This window comes from Tachypleus tridentatus, chromosome 6 (assembly GCF_004210375.1).
Source record: "Tachypleus tridentatus isolate NWPU-2018 chromosome 6, ASM421037v1, whole genome shotgun sequence".
Classification (NCBI taxonomy): domain Eukaryota; kingdom Metazoa; phylum Arthropoda; class Merostomata; order Xiphosura; family Limulidae; genus Tachypleus; species Tachypleus tridentatus.
The window spans coordinates 109,930,465-109,950,025 of NC_134830.1; the positions used below are offsets into that span (position 1 = coordinate 109,930,465).

A 19,561-nucleotide genomic window follows, 5' to 3' on the forward strand; every position below is an offset into this window, starting at 1 on the left:
AATCAACAGCCAGACATCACTTGAACATCTGTGATTAATAAATATTGGGAGAACTTGTATGAAAAGTGTTATTGTAATGTTTCCCTGCTACTTACAGACAAAATATTAGTTACTTTCTTTTGTGATTTTTATATTTTGACATTTTAATTTTAAACAGCCAGTAGTGGCTGCACAGTAAGTCTGAAAGCTTATAATGCTGAAAACCAGGATTGAATATCTGTGGTTGGCATACATAGATGGCTCATGGTGTAGCATTGTGCTTATACTACAAACAACAGTCACTTACATTTCATGGGAAATAGAGAAGTATTTATAAACACTTGATAAGTATCAGAATGTTAATTCTTTTGGTATTTGAGGTTAGCTTTTACAAGAGGCCAGATTTAATATAAATAAGAAATCCAATTTCAAAAACAAATTTTAACCACTAAACCAAAACCATTTGTTTTTCTTGTGGAGAATAAGCAGTAAATTTAGTGTTGTTCTTTTAAGGATGTTATCCTGTGTTTGAAATGATTTTTGAATCAGTTCAGTAAAAATTTTTTGTTTACTTCTTTTTATATGGGGTTGATCGATACGATCAACCTTGTAACCTTTAGAATTTCCATTCTATAACTTTAATACGTTATCTGTATCTTCACAAAATTTGACAAGCTTTCAGTTAATATTATGTCTTTTGTACAGAAAAAAACTTTTATGTTTACTAAATATTTTTTGTGAATATATATGGAGTCAGAGTGTTGACTTCTCTGAGAACAGTGATTTTCTTGGTAAGAGTAAAAATACTTTTCTTCATCTAAACTGTTTTGTATTTGGTTTGTATAACCTCTACAACATCCTAAATAAATATTGCACTTTTTTCCAGTAACATTTTACACTTTATCTGTCATTTTCCCTGATCTAACTGTACATGGACTTGAGGTTTGGATGTGAGCAGTCCAGTGGTTGAATCTTAATTGTAATTGAATTTTTATGAAAATTAAAGTTTGTGTTGCAATAATTGGCAAATATGATGTTATAATTATTTATTCATAATGACTTGTTTATTAATGATTATTTTCAGTCTGATACAAACCTTGTTATGGTTCAAGTGCTGGACTGCTACTGATGCATAACTTAGTGTTGAGGCATACATGAGTTATTGATTTCAGAAAAAAAACTCCTCCCCTCAGAAAACAAATTCCTACCATTTCTACATTTGCCATATGTTTACCACAAAAAAATATGTTGGAAAAAAATTATACATTATGATAAAAGCAGTAAAAATGTTATAAAACTTGAGAAGCAAGTCAATGTAGTATTTTCTGTTTGGAAGACATTATACACAGAAATGATTTTTCAACATTGGATAAATTGTACGTTGTTAATTTACTTCTGTTGCCACTTTATCAATTGAATGTTAAGGATTAGTGTGCTAGTCCTGTATTAAAGGTTTTTAAGAATTTATATTTTGCTTTCTTTGCACATATGGAAAAGAAGACAAACATCAAAGTGGTATTTTATTTATAAGTTTTATTGGGTCTCAAAATTATAAAAAATAAATAAGTAAATAAATGAATAAACCATCAGCCCAACACTCATATTTTTCTGACAACACTGAGTTCTGAGAGAGGGATAACATGCACATAAATACACTATTGTTTTGTGTTTCATGTTAAACATTTGTATTTTAGGAATGGCTTATGGCTTACTAGCATCTGTGGACCCAGTTAATGGTCTTTATACTTCATTTTTTCCTGTTGTTATATACTGTATGATGGGTACTTCTCGACAAGTGTCTGTTGGTAAGTTTTGGCATTGTTACATGTGCTTAGTGTTTAAAATTCTTATTATTTAAGAATTTATTACGATTATGTTTTTATGGTTCTTACAGGCATAACAGTTTGAAGATGTGGTTAACTGAGCTGTATGTACCTGATGATTTTTTATAATTCATAACATTTCAGTATTACTTTATTTTCATTTCAACCTTAGTCTCAGTAACTAGGGGTTTGTCAATAATTGTTGTAAGCCAAGAACAGTTAACACCTGGAAGCACCCTTGTGTACTTTGACCTAGAACTGAATTTTATTGGTCACAGTACACTTGATGTTCATTGAAAGATGGCTACTGATAAATCCATCCATCTAAACAAATTAAATCACTAGCCACGGTAAGAATTTAAATGCATTATTGCTGTATTGCTTACCTTTAAAGTTGGAGATTATTACTAGAGCTGGGTGAATCATGCCTTTAATTGAAAGAGACTGCTTCTTCAAGGTTACTTTTATATGCAGGAAACCTATTGAACAATTTGTATTTGCTGAACATTTGATAAAAGATATGGGGGGGAGGTAGGGAGAATGTATCTTTAAGACAACAAAAATTACCTGTAGTGTAATTTGCTTTTAGAAAACAAACTGTCTTTGTTTTTGTAATTTGTTAGAAATTTTTATGGTATTTATAGTTTGATTAGTATTTATTTTGTATGAGTAACAAGAAGTTTTTCTGGTGGAAGACTAATATTTTATTGCAGTAGATTGTCTTAATTTAATGTACATATATATAAAGTGATTAACTATTTTGTAAGATTTATTTTGTAGTGAATGAATTAAAGGAGTAAGTTAATATTATAGTTAGCTAGAGGTTGGAAAATCATTTTTTTTTCTCCATATCATAGTCTGATAGAGCTGTTAAAATTGCTTGTCAACTCTGTAACTCCATTCTCTTGAAACATTAAGCATCCATGGTTTTAAGCAATGTGTTTTCTGTTCACCATTTTCTTGTGAGGAAAGAACCATTTGTTACTTATTTAAATTCTTTGAAAACTAAGTAGCATTTAAAATATTTCCAACTGTTTAGTCTCATCCACTTACTATTATAGTAACATAGAGAAAATTGTTTTTTAATAGGATAGCATTTTATTAATAATATCTTTAAATAGCTTTTTGATGTTGGTAAAATTATTTACTTGGGAAATATATGATGAGCAAAAACTTAGTCTGGTTATCTATTGTTGACTTCCTGAGATATCATTTTTGCTAGTCCAGAATTGACTTTTGTCTATAATGGTATCAGTTGTGTAATGATAATACTAAGGGTTAGAAAACACAGTTAAAGTACTTTGCAAGATAGAATATATATAAAACACCATTCTATTTTATAGTTAATATTAGTAACTATTTAATTTATACAATATGATCTTTTAGGTACAATGGCTGTCATCAGTTTAATGGTAGGCAGTGCACCAGGAAAGTTAGGGGCAGTAAGTAAACAAGATGTTGTCAACTCCAATTTAGCAGGTTTAGCTGTAAATCTAAGTTTTAATACAACTGATCAAGTTTTACACTCAAAGGTTGAAGTGGATGGCAGTGGAGATCCATTCTGTCCTCCAACAAACTTGGAAGTGGTTGTTTCCCTTTGCCTTATAACAGGGCTTTTCCAGGTATATTGTATGTTTTTTATTAACATTTCCATAGTGAACTTGTACTAGCTTACAAAGAAACTTCTTTTTGTATACTTTCAGTCTCAAAGATTATTCAGAGGAGTTTCATGAATAAAGCTAGATGAGAAATGAGATTTTGAAATTGTGTATAAATATCCATTTTATTAATAATAAGGTTCATTTTTAAGTCATTTTGTAAACTTTAATTGGGAAAAATGTATAAATAATCAAAGATATATGAGTTAACTTGTACTCTCTGAAGAGTTAAGTAATAAATAGGGTAAAAGTTGCAATGTTTTGATTATATCTGTTATAGTAAACAAAACTGCAATGTTTGTTTTCAACAATATACAAATTATGGAATCATCTGATTTACAGAAGAATTTGTGGAAACCCATAATTTAATAAACCTGTAATAAACTAATGTTTACTTTCGAAAAATCTAAAATAACATTATCAAACAGTTTCTTGGTAGAAAGATGTGTATGAGTGTTGTATTCTAAACTAAAAATAACAATCATTTACTCAGATGGTTGTAAGGCTAAAACTTGTAATGTAGTCAGAACAGTTTATGTTAATGTGTTCTGTTTACAGCTCATAAGTAGTCTCTGATGTGTATGTAATCTTTTTAAAGAATTACAATAATATATTTCTGATATGTTTACTTTACAAAATAGTTTTTCTTGACTAGCACTGCCCTCTTTTGGGATAAATTTTTAACCCATGCTACTAGCCTTTCATGTGTGCATATCAACTTGCAAATGATTACATAGCAGCTTTTCATTGATAGGAGTGCAGCATCACTTCTATTGTAACTAGCACACTCAGAATATTTGCACTCATTGCCTTCTACGTTGGGGAGTTGCGGAGGTATGTGCGCTTGTATGGTGCTTGCCATTTCTTTGTGGTTCTAGTGGCTCACCTGCAACATTCTGTAACATTCAGATTTGGTTTCTGGTTCTATAATTCTGAATTAGGTTTGTTGCATTTTTTTATTCTTTAGGTTGAGGTAATAGTTTTTCCCCTTTTGTGTTACTTACCTTTTCTTTTTAATTCCATTGCCTCGACAAGCAACATTCTGTAACTTTCAGGTTGGGTTCCTTTAATATCATATTACTAGAATACAGCTATATCACATTGCAGTCCACATTCCACTACATATTGGATCTAACTTTGGATCCACTGCTTTATAGTTCCAACAGTGAGATGTGGGACCTTCTCTTCATGATTGGGGCCTGAATGAATCTCATTAGAATACCTCTGGTTTTCCAGGAAGGAACCAGTTTTGGAACAGATATCCCTCCTTGTATGTTTCTTCTCATGAAGTTACAGTTTTAACATTGTGGGCAATATATTATGTATCTAGGACAATACACTGTTTTCAGTTGCTGTTGCACAGATTATCAAGGAACAGTTGTAGAATGTTGTTCTAAATGCTCTAAATTACTTACCATAATTTAGTCAAGCTGTTGTCATCTGTTGAAATTCTCGTTTTTTTACACAAGCCCTTACTGTCTCATAGGGTGACTGTGTACAGATCAAACCTATGGTTAAAAGTTCTATTAAATTCTTTGCTGTTAAAATATAATTTCACACATTTTTCTGCATTCTTGATATCAGTGTTTTTCAGAAGATGAATTCATTCCTCATAAATCATGTTCTTGGAGAAGAATCAGAATTTGCTTGTGTAATATTTTCAGATAGCACTGTTTTATTCTAAGAGTAAAAAAGATAGTTATGCACAATAGTGAGAGAGTGGTGAGATTATATTACTGGAAAATAATTCTCTATTCATTGACTAACTGAGCTTGCAAGAAGTAGAAGACAGAACACAATTATACAAGCCAATAAACAAACTAGGTGAAAATATACTTTACTGAACACAACAGATAGTTACTTTACTTGGGAGTTAAGTTTGAAGTTTTTCTGTGAGGTTGTATGTAGAGTAACTTGGATGAGATCATACACAAGATTATTTTGGACTTACTCAGAGCAAGTAGCACTACCCATGTGATTGGTTATTGATAATGAAACATAAGAGGTTGTTCCTTCAAGAGATCACCTTACTGTCAGTTAGTAACTTGATATTCTTGGTCACCATGTTGTGTGGAAACTGCACAGTTAATACATTTGGAAAAATTTCTATATTGGTACTAGGAGATAGTAAACATAGGTTATGCTCATCTGCCACACCTTTACTTATCAGGAGTTACGGTGATGTCAATTTTATGTATTTATGAACACTGTTAACTGAAATGTAGCACTTCAAATTTGTGCTGATCTACCTCTATTCTTTGCCCTAATTGTTGTGCATTGATTGTGAAACAATTGTCCTCTCCTTTATAAATCAAAGGTTTGGTTACCTCTTTTACAATAGTGGTTTTTGAGCAGCTACATGTCTGTTGAGAATACTTCTTCATGATGTGCATCTTACTGTTGTTAACATTCACGCATGCAAAGTCATTTGCAAGATCAGAACTGAGTCATTGTCTGTCTCAAAAAAAAAAGTCTTGAAATGCTCATTACCACTTTTGGAGAGGTTTGGCTTTTACACCAATCACTTCTGTTCTTAACAATGACAATGTGCATTTCATGTGTACTCTTGTGAGCCTTATGTATAGTTTTTGCTGGAACATGGAATCTTGACAATTTTTTACTTAGAGTATTCTTAATTATCCAAAACTTTGAATTCTCAATCTTGGTCATGCAGCATTACTGTGCTGGAAATCATGAATTACAACACTACGTTTTCTGGACATAATATAACTTGTGGGCTTTATATTGATGTTCATATTACTGATAGGGTCAGTGGCAACCATTCAATATAAAATGTCAGTACCTGACAGTGCTTGGGTTTAATTTAATTTTACAGGATAAAGTAGTGGAATTCCAAAAATATTTGCCTCTTATACTTATTTTCCTCAATGTATCCATAATTATTTACAGGTATTTAGCTAGCTAACAGTTCCTATAGTATATAGTATATTGCCACTGTTCACAAATTTACTAGGTTTATTTTATTATACAAATGTTCAGTCACACTGAATAGGATATGTATGAAAAGCAAAAGATTGAAATAGGTGTACAAAAACTAAAAGCTACTTGATGCAACTTTAAAGATAGAATAATTTTTATATTTATTAAATCTTGTATTTGTTATGATCGGTTTCTTATAAATAACATAAAATTGAATGAAGTATGCTAAAAGCAGTGTAACTTATAAAATAATTTCATTTCTCGACAGATAGTAATGGGCATTCTTCACTTAGGATCACTAACAGTAGTATTTTCGGATCAGTTTGTATCAGGATTTTGCACTGGTACCTCTGTTTTGGTGGTTGTTTCACAGTTGAAATATTTGTTTGGTATCCCTGCACGCCAGTTTACAGGTCCTTTCAAAGTAATTTATGTAAGTAAAAATCTATATGTTTTCTTATGTAATAAGCACTGGTTCCTAATTGCATGGTATTTTTTTTAACCAAAAGTTAATAAACTAACCTAAAAAATGGGAATTATGAACTAATTATATGCACAAACATTTTTCTAGATCTTTGTGGTTGGTTGTTAATGAACTGCTTTCGGTAACAGTTTGGTTTCCTGAATTAGAGCATGTTAAATTTTTGTTATTTGTAACATCATGAAAAATATGATATTTTACTTGCAGTTGAACTGTTTGTAATGTAGTTTACACTGATCTCTGTGTATATAATATACTTTTATTAATTACTTTCATTGTTTTTTCACAGAATTACTGACATGCTAAACATATTTTGAACAGCATCTTCTGTTTTACATTTCAGAGTTCAATTAACATCTTTTCCATTCTAAAAAATGCAAATCCAACGACTGTGTTAATTGCAGCCATTTCAATCTTAATCTTAGCAGTTGTGAAGGAACAAATTAATGCTCGCTTCAGGGAGAAGCTAAAACTGCCTATTCCCATTGATTTAGTAGTGGTAAGTTTTTGCACACTTAGTTTTACTCTACAGAAAAGATAACCAGAAACTTCAACTTAGGCATAACATAAATTTACTGTCCACTGAATATCTACAGTTTTGTTTATTTTTAATGAGTAGATTGTGAGAGTGATATTGAGGAGTTATTTGTTTACAAGATAAGTGAAAGTGAACTGCAGCAAAATTTTATTTGTTTTTTTCATAATAATGAACATGACTAGTGTTGGATATCTAACTAGTTTTTCTTTTTTGACAAACTAGCTGTTGGATGCAGTGGCAGCACTATGCAATGTGAGTTCACATTAAAAATTGACAGTGATCCAGTGAATTGAAGACAACATTTTAAATTTTTTCTATTTTTACACATTTTTTATGTATTATATAAGTTACATCTACATTATGATAGAGATCTCAGTTTACTATATGCAGATGAGAGGAGAAGTAGGTATGTTTAGTATAACAGATATTATGACTTCCCAAATCATTGTGGTTGAGCTAGGGAGAGGCTACATTGTGGAAAAGAATAACAAGCCTCTTCTTAATCAGAATTGATTTACTCTGTCTTTAGGAATATAATGAAGTTCTGAGAAAATTGCCTTAAAATGACTTGCTCTATCTGTAAGTTACATCAACCTGAAAAAACATTCATCCTTGAGTGTCATGTAGAATTGAAAAACATCAGTGTTTTCCTTTTAAGAAGAGTTACTTCTACAATTATTGATCATTAAATTAATTTCAATGCAGCAGATTTTTCTGTTTACATTAATAAGAGTGGTGAGAAATATAAGGAATTCCTAACTACTTCAGACCAATTATAGTTTTTAGGTATAGCACTTTGTCAAATACAACAATTAATATTATATCAACACTATCTCGTGCTGACTTGTACAGTTTCTGTATACTGGTAATTCTTCTATTTGACTTAAGAAATTAAGTGTGAGATTTCTAAGTTTTATATGTGATTAATCAACAGACAATTTTGTGAGAGTACTGCACAGTGTGCTTAGTGAATTAAAACATTTAAACTATAAACTTAGTTTTTGATTATTTGGATAAAGATATGTATATACTTGTGCATGTGTGTTGATAAGAATATATGTATATATATATATATATATATATACACACACACATACACACACACACACACACTTTTTCTTTTTTTTTCAGGTGGTACTTGCTACACTAGTTTCTTATATGGGAGAATTCAACAAGAACTATGGAGTTGATATTATTGGGGAAATACCCACTGGGTTAGTGGTTCCTTTAGTTCTTTTGTACAATGGTTGAGTTGTTATTGTAAAATAATTTTGGAACCTCATCATTTTATTACAGTCCATGTCATCATATCTGATCATGTGCTATATGGAGACCATGTGCATTGAAAATAGCTTTTTGTATAGTTTCTTTTGCAGAGAGTTTTATCAATGGCTGTTATATTCAAAGCACACCATTTATTCATGTTGGCTTTCCATAATTCATCTAGGTATGAGTATAACAGTTTTCAATGTCCATTCCAACAATATGATTGCATAACAGTTTGTGGATGTTACATATGGTGACCTGATTGGTATGTCTTTGTATGAAATAGCATGAATACCCATTTCATTTTCCAGCTGCATGAAGTTTGCTAAGGTTGAACTGATGTTATGGAACCAACTTCTGTAAACATGACATATTTTGCTTTTCCAGTCAGAGATCATTATTGATTTACATGGTTTACTATTGCTTGGGGCATGTAGATAGTTTTTGCACTGACATTGGTTTTATGGGTTCTCACATGTTAAAAAATGCTGTACTTTGCTTTCTGAATGGTCCTGTTTCCTTCAAGCCAATCAATATTCTTTTTATTTTCAGTGCTATGACATGCATCTTGGAAAATCTAAGATTTAGTTTGTACTTATATAAAAAAAAAATGATCTGAGAATATGAACGTTTTGCATCTGAAGGGGCTGTTATAAACCCTTCTTAATAGTGATCAAGTTTCAAAGGAATTACACTATATATGAAATGAAAAACAATGTCAAAATTTAGTTTTGATATACATTATTCACTGCGACTGTATTGACTATGATTACCACGTGACTTGCTGAATTGCATATTCATATTAATATAACATACTCAACACTGTAATATTATCAAAAAATAGTAAAATAATTGTGTGTATTATGTTTCAGTTGTAAATATTTTAGCTTAACTGATGTAATTCTTTAACCCTGTTGTTTGGGTTTTCTTACAGTCAGGGCTCAATGGTATGTCATAATGCTTGTAGACTTACATTTAAATTTTTATTGAACTACTATTTTATGAATGTATATTAATATGTTTAGTATGAAATTGTAGATTAAAATTCAAGTTTCTTCACATTATACATTAGTTAATTTCTTAATTTAAATGTAAATAATACAAAAAAATTCCTATATATTGATTTTTGTGTGCCATGTTGAATGTAGCATTGGTTCAGAGTAGATGCTTGTGATGTCCAAAATTCAATGTTTATAGTTTCTTATGAATTAGACTTTCAAGTCACAAGCTAGAATGTGATAAGAACTTTCTGTCTTTTCTATTTGCTGTGATATTATTATATTGAGTGAATCATCTAACTAAGGTAGCTATGCCCACCTCTTCTGTATTTGGAAATACTTACTTACTTACATCTGCTTTGCTCTGTGACTTGTGTACAACCAATAAAAAGCTTAGAATGTCCTCCTTTGCAAAATGTTTATATGGGAAAACTCATTTTCGTGGTAGGAACAAAGTGAAGAGGTAAGAGATAATAGAATTTGATACATCATATTTTTTAAAACCCAAATATAGCTTAGTTACTAAGTGTGGTGAATTATAATGGATTTATATAGTATTGATGTGTAGTTATTTATGATCTTTTCCAAAATGCATATGTATATTAAACCTAAAAAAATGTTCTACATCCTCCATGTGTGAGATTTGATAAGGCTTTGCAAATTATTGCAAGTGAGTATAAACTTTGTATGTAGAAAAGATTGTTGTTTTTATATTTTATTTACTGTTCTAGGTTTTAAGAAAAATAAATGAAACTTATTAATGTATTTGTAAATATTAATAATGTATAACTCTGCCATGTACTATAACCAAAATACTGGTCCATTGGAACAAAGCCAAGATAGGTCACTTTGTAAAAGTCAGTTTTATACTGTTCTATAAAGTAAAAATAATAAATACGTATATAAATGTATAATATTAAGATATTTCAGCTACTTAAACATTTTGTGGTTTCGTGTTAAAATCTAGTTATTCTATAATTAAAAACTTGTAATTTATATTTGTTTCATAATTTTTATAGTTATTACAAGGTTGACCAAATTTACCAAACCCATACAGAGATACAACAGTGAAAATAACATATAAAATATAAAATGTTTTATAAAAAAGGTTTGATAATTATTAGAAGATTATTAGGAGGTTCTAAAGATTTTTTTGTAAAATATTTACAATTTTTTGATGCATTGAATTATTTATAATCTCAACTCAAATTTTACTTTGTATGTTGGAGAGTCAACATTAAAGAGAGGAAATGCACAAGCAAATCATTACTTAAAACATCTTTAAACTTAATACAAAAATGTGATGTTTTGTGTACAAACGCAAATACTGATAATCTGCTAAAGTTGTTAAGGATGTACTTACTGTATTAAAAGTTATAGTATGAAAACTAAAACAAGAATAAAATGGTTATGAGGTCAGTTCCTGGAACTGAGCTCATAGTGAGAGAGTTGAGTTACAGAAATTATATATTAATTTTGTACTTTGATTACTCAGCTTGTCACAGACATCTCAGCAGAACAGAGTAATCAAACATTTATTCTTTCTCTAGTAGTAGGATTCTTTGTAGAATTGAATGGCACTACAAACTTTTGCACTTAGCAAATTTTGATACCAATAGGAGATTACATCTACTGAGCTTAATATGGTTCTTTTATTACTATTTTGTTGATTGCATTTTTGTTCCAGAGATTACCTAATACATAATATTTGAATTCATTTTCACTTTAAAAGATAAGTTAATCATGTGTATTTAAAATTATTTTTTTGGTAATTTATGTGTTCAAGTCTTTAAAATTAATATCTCTGTACTTGAATAACTGTCCTATGTATTATTTTGTTTGCATATCTATGTATGTTTTAGTTGTTGGCTTTTCTCTGTATGAGATTGTGTTAAATGCAACCCCAATATGTATTCTGGGATACTTGGTGGTTATTAATTGTATTACAGAGTGTTAGCTTCTATCTTTTCTGTCTTAACAGAAATATGGTTTATCCTTGATAATTACTGTTATATTGACATGTGAAACCTTTGATGTTCCTGAGGGCTGAGTAATATCACAGGAGAAGTTCTTAGTCTTTTAAGAATAATTTGTTTTCTGTATCTACAGGTGGAATGAAGAGTTAATTTGTTGTTATATTAATTTAGTGTTCTCAGGTTAAAATGAATTTTGCAATTAGAATTAAATAGGTCAACTTTGTAATGGGAATATCGGGGAATATTATGAAGTGACACTGAATCTCTAAATTGACTGGATTTTAACCTAAGAAATAAAGAAACCAAACATAATGTGTGATACAACATGAAAACAGTGTGTTAAGGCAGAAAAAAACAGGGAGCACACCTACATTTGGGCATTGGAACTCTTCTTCTGCTGGACTTGCAAATTGATTAACCCTATGTACATGGTCAGTTCATTGGACTAAACCAGCATTGGAGAATTGTTGTTTAGTATAGATCCAAGTTTATTGAGTGTACCTTCATTAAAGTGGGCAATCTTTTAGCAAACATTAAAAGTCTGTCTTACAGAAAAACAGATTGTATAATAAAGAACATTTGTAAAAGATTTGTCTGTGAATTTACTTAGGTGACCTGATCCAGACTTGTACAGTTTTAACTTGTTCTCCATGTGGCTACAAGATTTTGATTGTGCTTGATCATAATTTATATTAATTTCAACATCAAGTTTTAATTTTATATTTGATTTCCATTATCTTTATTTTTTTTTGTTTTAGAAATGTTTATTTTTCAAGTTCTTATTTGTTCATATGGTTTTGAGATTTGATATGGTGGATTATGAACTTAGTATGAAATACTGTACACCATTTGAATATAATTTATGCCATAATCAAATACCATGTTTTAAAATTTTCTTGATCTGAAAAGTGACATGTGAGCAACCTGAATTTTGTATAATTTTAATATCCCAATATGTACATTGTTTATGTTAAGCAGACACAATCTATAAACAATTTCAGTGTTTGATGTCAATTTCAACACCTTAACTACCCTGTTTAGTGAGATCGATAAATTTACACAACCCACTATAGAAGCTCTGTACAGGAGTAAAAAGAAAATCTAAAATGGTAAATTTGGAGAGAAGTGTAACATGATACAGAAAAGTGAAGATTGAAAATCTATTTAAATATTTTGAGTTGAAATTGATAAATTAGAATTCACATTAAAATTTGTATTGTTAACTCTCTTTTGATACCAAATTTATTGACATTCAGTAATAATAAAGTTTAATTAAATTTTGATCTTAAAGTTGTTAAAAGCCATGATATGTACTCTTTGACCCCATATATTTTCTTCTTTCAAGATACCTTTGTGTCATCTAACTCACTTTAGATCCCTTGAAGTTATGTGTAAATCTGATGTTTCTGTTTTAATGTAAAACATAAGATTTACCAATAGCCACTAGCACTACCAATGTGATTGGTCATTCTCATATAACATAGAGGCAGCTGTAACCTCTAGATATCTTTGTCTGTATCAGTGAAGGATGATGCCTTTGTCTTCATGTTTGAACAACTTGTAGCAATATTCCCACACAAACAGGGCAAATATTATCTCTACAGAACAACAAAGAAAAAAGCCAACTAAAATGAAATCAACTTATTGGTTTGTTGAACCAATGCATGAACTGCATGTAGTATTAAGAACAAATAAAACATTTTGAAAATCTGTGTTTAAATAACAAGGTACAAATGCTTGGTTGTGTCTGCATACTACATGAAGTCAAATAATCTTTCATAAGAAGTGCTTGAGTCTAGTTGCACTATTTAAAGCTACCTTCTGGGCATTACCTTTTAATACAATAGCATGTTCTTACTGTTAATCTGATTATTTATAATTTGTGATCCATTGCCATAAAAATGTACTTTGCTCTTTGAGGCATTGTAAGAGTGATGGGCAAATACCATTGTTTGTTCAGACAAAAGTAGCCTAGTAACTGACAATGGATGCTGCTGACTTACTGTGTTATCTCTAGCTTATTTATTCAAAATTATGAAAGGCTATGCACAGATATTCCATTGTGTAGTTTTGTGTGAAAACTAAAAAAAAAACAAAATACACCATGTTTATGGTGCTTTATTTCATCTTCACAGATGTTGTGCACTACCTATTGCATATTCTTTAAAGCATTATTAATTTTAGTACTATAAGGCAAGTTTTACATTGTAACTGATAATTATAGTTATTGAAAAATTTCCCTCTAAAGTGCATTTGGAAAACAAATATTGGTCTTAGTGTTTGGCAAATATTTCAGGAAGTTTTTAGCATTATTTCTGGATTACCATTTATTCATGTTTTTTTAATATTTGTTTTGTAAACTTTTGTTTACTTTTTGCTGGTTCACTGGGTTTTTGCTTAGAAGTTTTCATTGATGTCAATTGCAAGGACTGTCTGCCTTGTATAATTTGTGACTTATGTGACCTTCAGTACAATATCAAGAGTTGTTATGGTCAACTTAGTTATCATGAGTAATTGAAAATAACTTGATTTTGTTTATTTTTTAATATTACTTTCAAATCAACAAATTTAAAAACAGCTATAAAAATATATAATGCTGTGATTCTACTATAAATTTTAGTTAACTTTTTGTTTGTGCCAATTAAACATGGCTACTCTTTTTCTCAATGTATTCAATTCCATCCACCTTCTGCATAATGTTGCATACAAACTTCCTTTATGCAAAATAATTACATATATATCTCCACATGATGATAATTCCATGTTGTCACACACTATTGTACAATTTAAACATGCTTTATTTTTACCTTAGTAGTGTTCTAACCAGATACAGTCGTGCTTCTTTTTTGTGGCACTTTGTGCTCTTATGTTATATCACCTTTATCTTGTTTTAAGGAGGTCAATACTTATCAGTTTTTCTTTAATAAAAAGTCATCTTTTTCTTTTCTTGTTACTTTAAAAATCTTTTGGGATCATGAAATTTCAGGTTTTTTTTCTTATTAAAAATCTCTGCCGGCATGGCCATGCGTGTTAAGTCGTGCGACTCATAATCCGAGGGTCGCGGGTTCGCATCCCCATCACGCCAAACATGCTCGCCCTTTCAGCTGTGGGGGCATTATAATGTGACGGTCAATCCCACTATCGTTGGTAAAAGAGTAGCCCAAGAGTTGGTGGTGGGTGGTGATGACTAGCTGTCTTCCCTCTAGTCTTGCACTGCTAAATTAGGGACGGTTAGCACAGATAGCCCTTGAGTAGCTTTCTGCGAAATTCAAAAAACAAACAAACAAACAATTAAAAATCTCAAAGTTTTTTTTTTTCTTTTGAGAATTTATTTCTTGTTAATTTCTCAAACTTTTGGAATTTCTATCTCTGATGTATGAACATTTGTTTTAAGAACATTATAAGCTTTCACTTTTGTTGCTATGCACCTTCATCAAATTATCTAATTGTGATGAGAGTAGTATAGCTTATGTTTCCAACTTCCATGCTTGGGTGGCTATTCATGGTCTAAACTCCCCTCCTTTTCTTATTTAGAAGGATTTATTTCTTTTATCTATATATGTCACTTTCCGATTCATATAGTAGAGCTATCCTTTGTGTAAGACCAAGTTAATCAACTTTAGGCTTGTAATTTTTTCCAAGGTATTATGGATTACTACTTGTATCAGCAATAGTATTCTGGGGAACTTGTGGTGGTGAATCATCTACACCAATGTAGAAGTTTAAATATAGTCCAAAGCTTTTCTATGCTTGCTTAACATTAGTAATAGGTGTTGACAGCTTGTCTCATTTTTTTACTGTGTATGGATTCAGGTTTTCAATCCCACTGTATTATTCTCTGATTGGTTACATGATTGAAGAAATATGAATTGTTTGATCCTTTTGACATCCTTGAGCAAATGATTTCCTTTTACATCAGGTTTACATTGATTTGAGCTAAATGTAAAGTTTAACCAGTCAAGATCTCAGGCTTTCTGATGAAACAGCAGTAAGTTTATTGACTTACAATACTGGAACCTGGGGTCATCACTACATGGTAGACACAGCAAAATAACCCAATGTCATTTTGCTATAAAACAAATGATGATTGTTGTTAACTGCCCATGAAAGTTGTACAGTTCATCTGCTCTTCTTCCTGTTCTGTATTTCAGTTTGAGTTCTTGATGATTTGTTTTTTCCATATTATGTTCAAGGGTTACCTGTTGAGTTGTTATGGAGCCAACAGTGGGAGTTTAATTTCCTGAGCATTTTATTTGCATAGCTCTCACTTGCACCTTCATAGTTTGTTGATAGGAAATATCATCAAATCTTATCCTTCCAACTAATATTTTAATAATACAATATTTAACTGGACTTGCATTTGTATGCTTATTTGCTGTAGTGTTGAGTAATAATTAGTTGTTTTGAACTATATTCAATCCCTCATATTCATATTGATAGAATTCTTGAAAACAGTATGTTTTTCATTTCGGTATTGGTACCTTTATGCATTTTTACTGTACTTTTCATATTTATTATGTTAAGCAAAAAAGTATAAACACAATATCCTATCCTTTGTTACAAGTTTTTATTTCACTTGTCCAATGGGTGGGTATTCCATCTATTATTTTCACATAGTAGCTTAAGAAGGGTTATATGTCTGCATTATATTCAAAATGACTGTAAAACACATTGTGTGTTGTTTTCATGATTTAGAAAGTTATTGAACACAGTAGTAAACTACAAGAAAATTAAAAACCCATTAAGGGTTGTTAATGAAAACATAGTACACTTTATCTGTATTCATTTCCTGCTAATAACATTACAGAACATTTTTTTTGGCAAATTCCAAAGCCAGTATAACTAAGTGATACATAAAACCACTTTTAACAAATTATTTACAATAAATTAATTTGATGTACAGTGTAGTAAATGTTGAAGAGAAATTACTTTGAAACAGAATTTCTGTGAAATTGGGTTAAGGCTAAATTAGATTAAGAAAATATAAATAATTAATATGATATTGACAATAAGCACTGTTTAAGGGACTAATGTAATTGTTATATTTCAGCAAATTCCTGCTTATTCATAGTTTAGATAGAATAAAACTAAAACAGTAAGAACTTAAATGTCAATTAATATATTTTAAGGTTTAACTAATTTTTGGTACACAAAGTATTTGTTATTAGGCCTAAATCTGATGCTTTTATGGTTAAAGATTTTCAAAGAAAATTGATATAAGTATAAGAAAAATTGTTTAAAGTATTTCAAACATTTTTATTCAGTTGGAGGTAAAGTATCATCAGTTGTCAAAAGTTAAGATTTTTAATTGAAATTAACGTGATCTATGTATGGTTAGTTGTATCTTAATCATTGTACTGAGACAGTATTTTTTAACAATATAATATGTTTTATAATTTGAAGAGCACTCAAGCACCAATAAAATATGCTAGATTAAAAAACAACAAAACGTTGTGGTCTTAGCCAGTAATTTTCTAATATAATAATAGATGGTAAAGGATTGCAAGTCCTATTTTTATATTGTTTTATTAGATGTTTTTCAATTTCTTCAGTCTTCCAGAACCTGTTGCACCACGTATGGACTTGATTCCTTCTCTGGTTGTCGATGGTTTTGCTGTCAGTGCTGTTTCTTATACTATTTCTTATTCACTTGCCCAAATATTTGCAAAAAAACATCAATATGTTGTTGATGCTAATCAGGTAAAGTATACTTAAAACTGAGTGTTTAAATGATGTACATCTGTAAATAGCATCTGCAGTGCTAGTGTAGACAAATATTTTTGTGATTAATAAGTAACTGAAAATCGTAAAATGCAAAATTAGGATTAGTTATCTAAATTGACAATAATAATGAGAAAATGTAACTTGCTGCAACTGTTCAAAAATTTAAGATGTGAATGTTTTGTTCTGAAGGAATTTATATCAATACAAATCTTTGTCAATTTTTGAATTTTATTCTATATACAACCTTGAACAACTAAAATAGTTGAATGTTTCTTCAGTAGTTATCAGTTTCAATGTATTTATTTGTATACATTGAAACATACATTATTTTAGCTGTTGCATTATTTTAAGGTAATTTTAATTGTACATAAACTGAAGTAAATATAAAATGTATAATAATGCAAAGTTTCATTTTATATTCTTTAATACCATGGTTACAATAGATATGCTCAATTAAAAATCTTACAGTCACCAGAACATTTTATTACTGTTATTTTTAAAATATTGTTTTGTAAATTATGTGTTATAAAAGGAGAAAACTGAGCTTTGAGAAAAATTGAAAGTGGGCTTAGGAAATTTGTTCACAGCAACTGTTTGTATGATGAAATAGATTTTTTTAATATATTTTATTAAGATAATGCTTTAAATGGTCTGCATTTAACTTACTGGTCAGCTGGTTTAGTCTGTGAATCTAAGATTGATATTTCAAGGCCCATTAATGTAAAATGCACTTCGTAATTTGGGACAGTGTATGAGTTGTAAAAGTATTCAGGTCACATATATTCAATCAGATAAGAGTAAACAGTAGGTGTTGTACTAATAATTTATTACTAAATGTAGTTGCAGATATTTAGCCAAACCTTTCTTCTGTTTCTGTTCTTACTTAAAAAATGGTTCATTTTTCGAACAAAAATATTATTATAATATCATATGAGCATAAACAACTTAATTACTTTGTTTTATTTTTGGAAGGAACTTTTAGCTATAGGCTCTGCCAACTTGTTCTCATCTTTTTTTGCGTGCTTCCCTTGTGCTGCTGCTTTATCACGTAGTCTAGTACAGGAAAAGTCAGGAGGGAAAACTCAGGTTAGATAACTTTTCAAAAAATTAAATTAAGTGGATATTATTTCTTTCTAATTTTTAATGTTTTATTTGTAATTATTTTCCATTTTCCTTTTCTAGATTTGTTAGTTCCAGGTATGCCACACTGTATAATTAAATGTGTATATTATACATTAAAATGCAAAGAAAAAGAGGTTAATGAAACATGTTCAAAATAATACATTTATCATTAAAATTGTGTTTCAGGTAAAAAAAAATTCAAGAAGATCAGCTCACTCTATTTTATTCCTATGTGCACAGGTGGTATCAAGTTGAAAATGTCACAGTTTTATACAGAGTACCATTTAACATGGTATTTTATATTTGATGCCAGTTATCAGTTATTAATTTTATCGTAAATTGCTGACTTGGAAACTGTTTGTAATAAAGGAAAGTGAATAAATGATATATTATAAAAGAATACTAAAAAAATTGTAGGTATTTTTATTCTTCATATCAACATCATTTTGTACTCTAACTTATTAGATGCTGAGCCAAACTGATGTCAGCAATTTATAAACATATCATGGATACATATACATTCATAACATCTGATTTTTTTGCATACAACAGACTTGTGCATTTGACAAAAAACTGGCCTGGCATGGCCTAGCGCGTTAAGGCGTGTGCTTCGTAATCTGAGGGTCGTGGGTTCGCGCCCATGTCGCTCCAAACATGCTCGCCCTCCCAGCCGTGGGGGCATTATAATGTGACGGCCAATCCCACTATTTGTTGGTAAAAGAGTAGCCCAAGAGTTGGCGGTGGGTGGTGATGACTAGCTGCCTTCCCTCTAGTCTTACACTGCTAAATTAGGGACGGCTAGTACAGATAGCCCTCGAGTAGCTTTGTGCGAAATTCCAAAACAAACAAACAGACAAAAAACTTGCTACATTTTTTATAGATACATTTGGTAAGTTTGGAATTATAGTCATCATTTTTTTCTTCAACATGTTTACATTTGGATAAAGGTTCAGCAATTATTTAAGGTTTGCTACTTAAATATATTGTTAGTGCAATTCTAACTTCTAGTCAGTGAGAATCCAAAATTCACTGTTGCAATGTTCAGAAGAAGGGAAT

The 19,561-nt window shown here is 30.3% G+C and overlaps 1 protein-coding gene across 8 annotated transcripts in view; it reads left to right on the forward strand.

Annotated features, from left to right (window-relative positions):
* Nucleotides 1-19,561, forward strand: part of LOC143253292 (prestin-like) — an 81,891-nt gene that overhangs the window by 42,257 nt on the left and 20,073 nt on the right. For all 8 annotated transcript variants that reach the window (XM_076506920.1, XM_076506916.1, XM_076506917.1 and 5 more), the window contains 7 exons: nt 1,674-1,784; nt 3,189-3,424; nt 6,669-6,833; nt 7,225-7,380; nt 8,551-8,633; nt 17,212-17,359; nt 18,356-18,469. In XM_076506920.1, the coding sequence (XP_076363035.1) occupies nt 1,674-1,784; nt 3,189-3,424; nt 6,669-6,833; nt 7,225-7,380; nt 8,551-8,633; nt 17,212-17,359; nt 18,356-18,469 (1,013 nt within the window). The remainder of the gene's footprint in view (nt 1-1,673; nt 1,785-3,188; nt 3,425-6,668; nt 6,834-7,224; nt 7,381-8,550; nt 8,634-17,211; nt 17,360-18,355; nt 18,470-19,561) is intronic.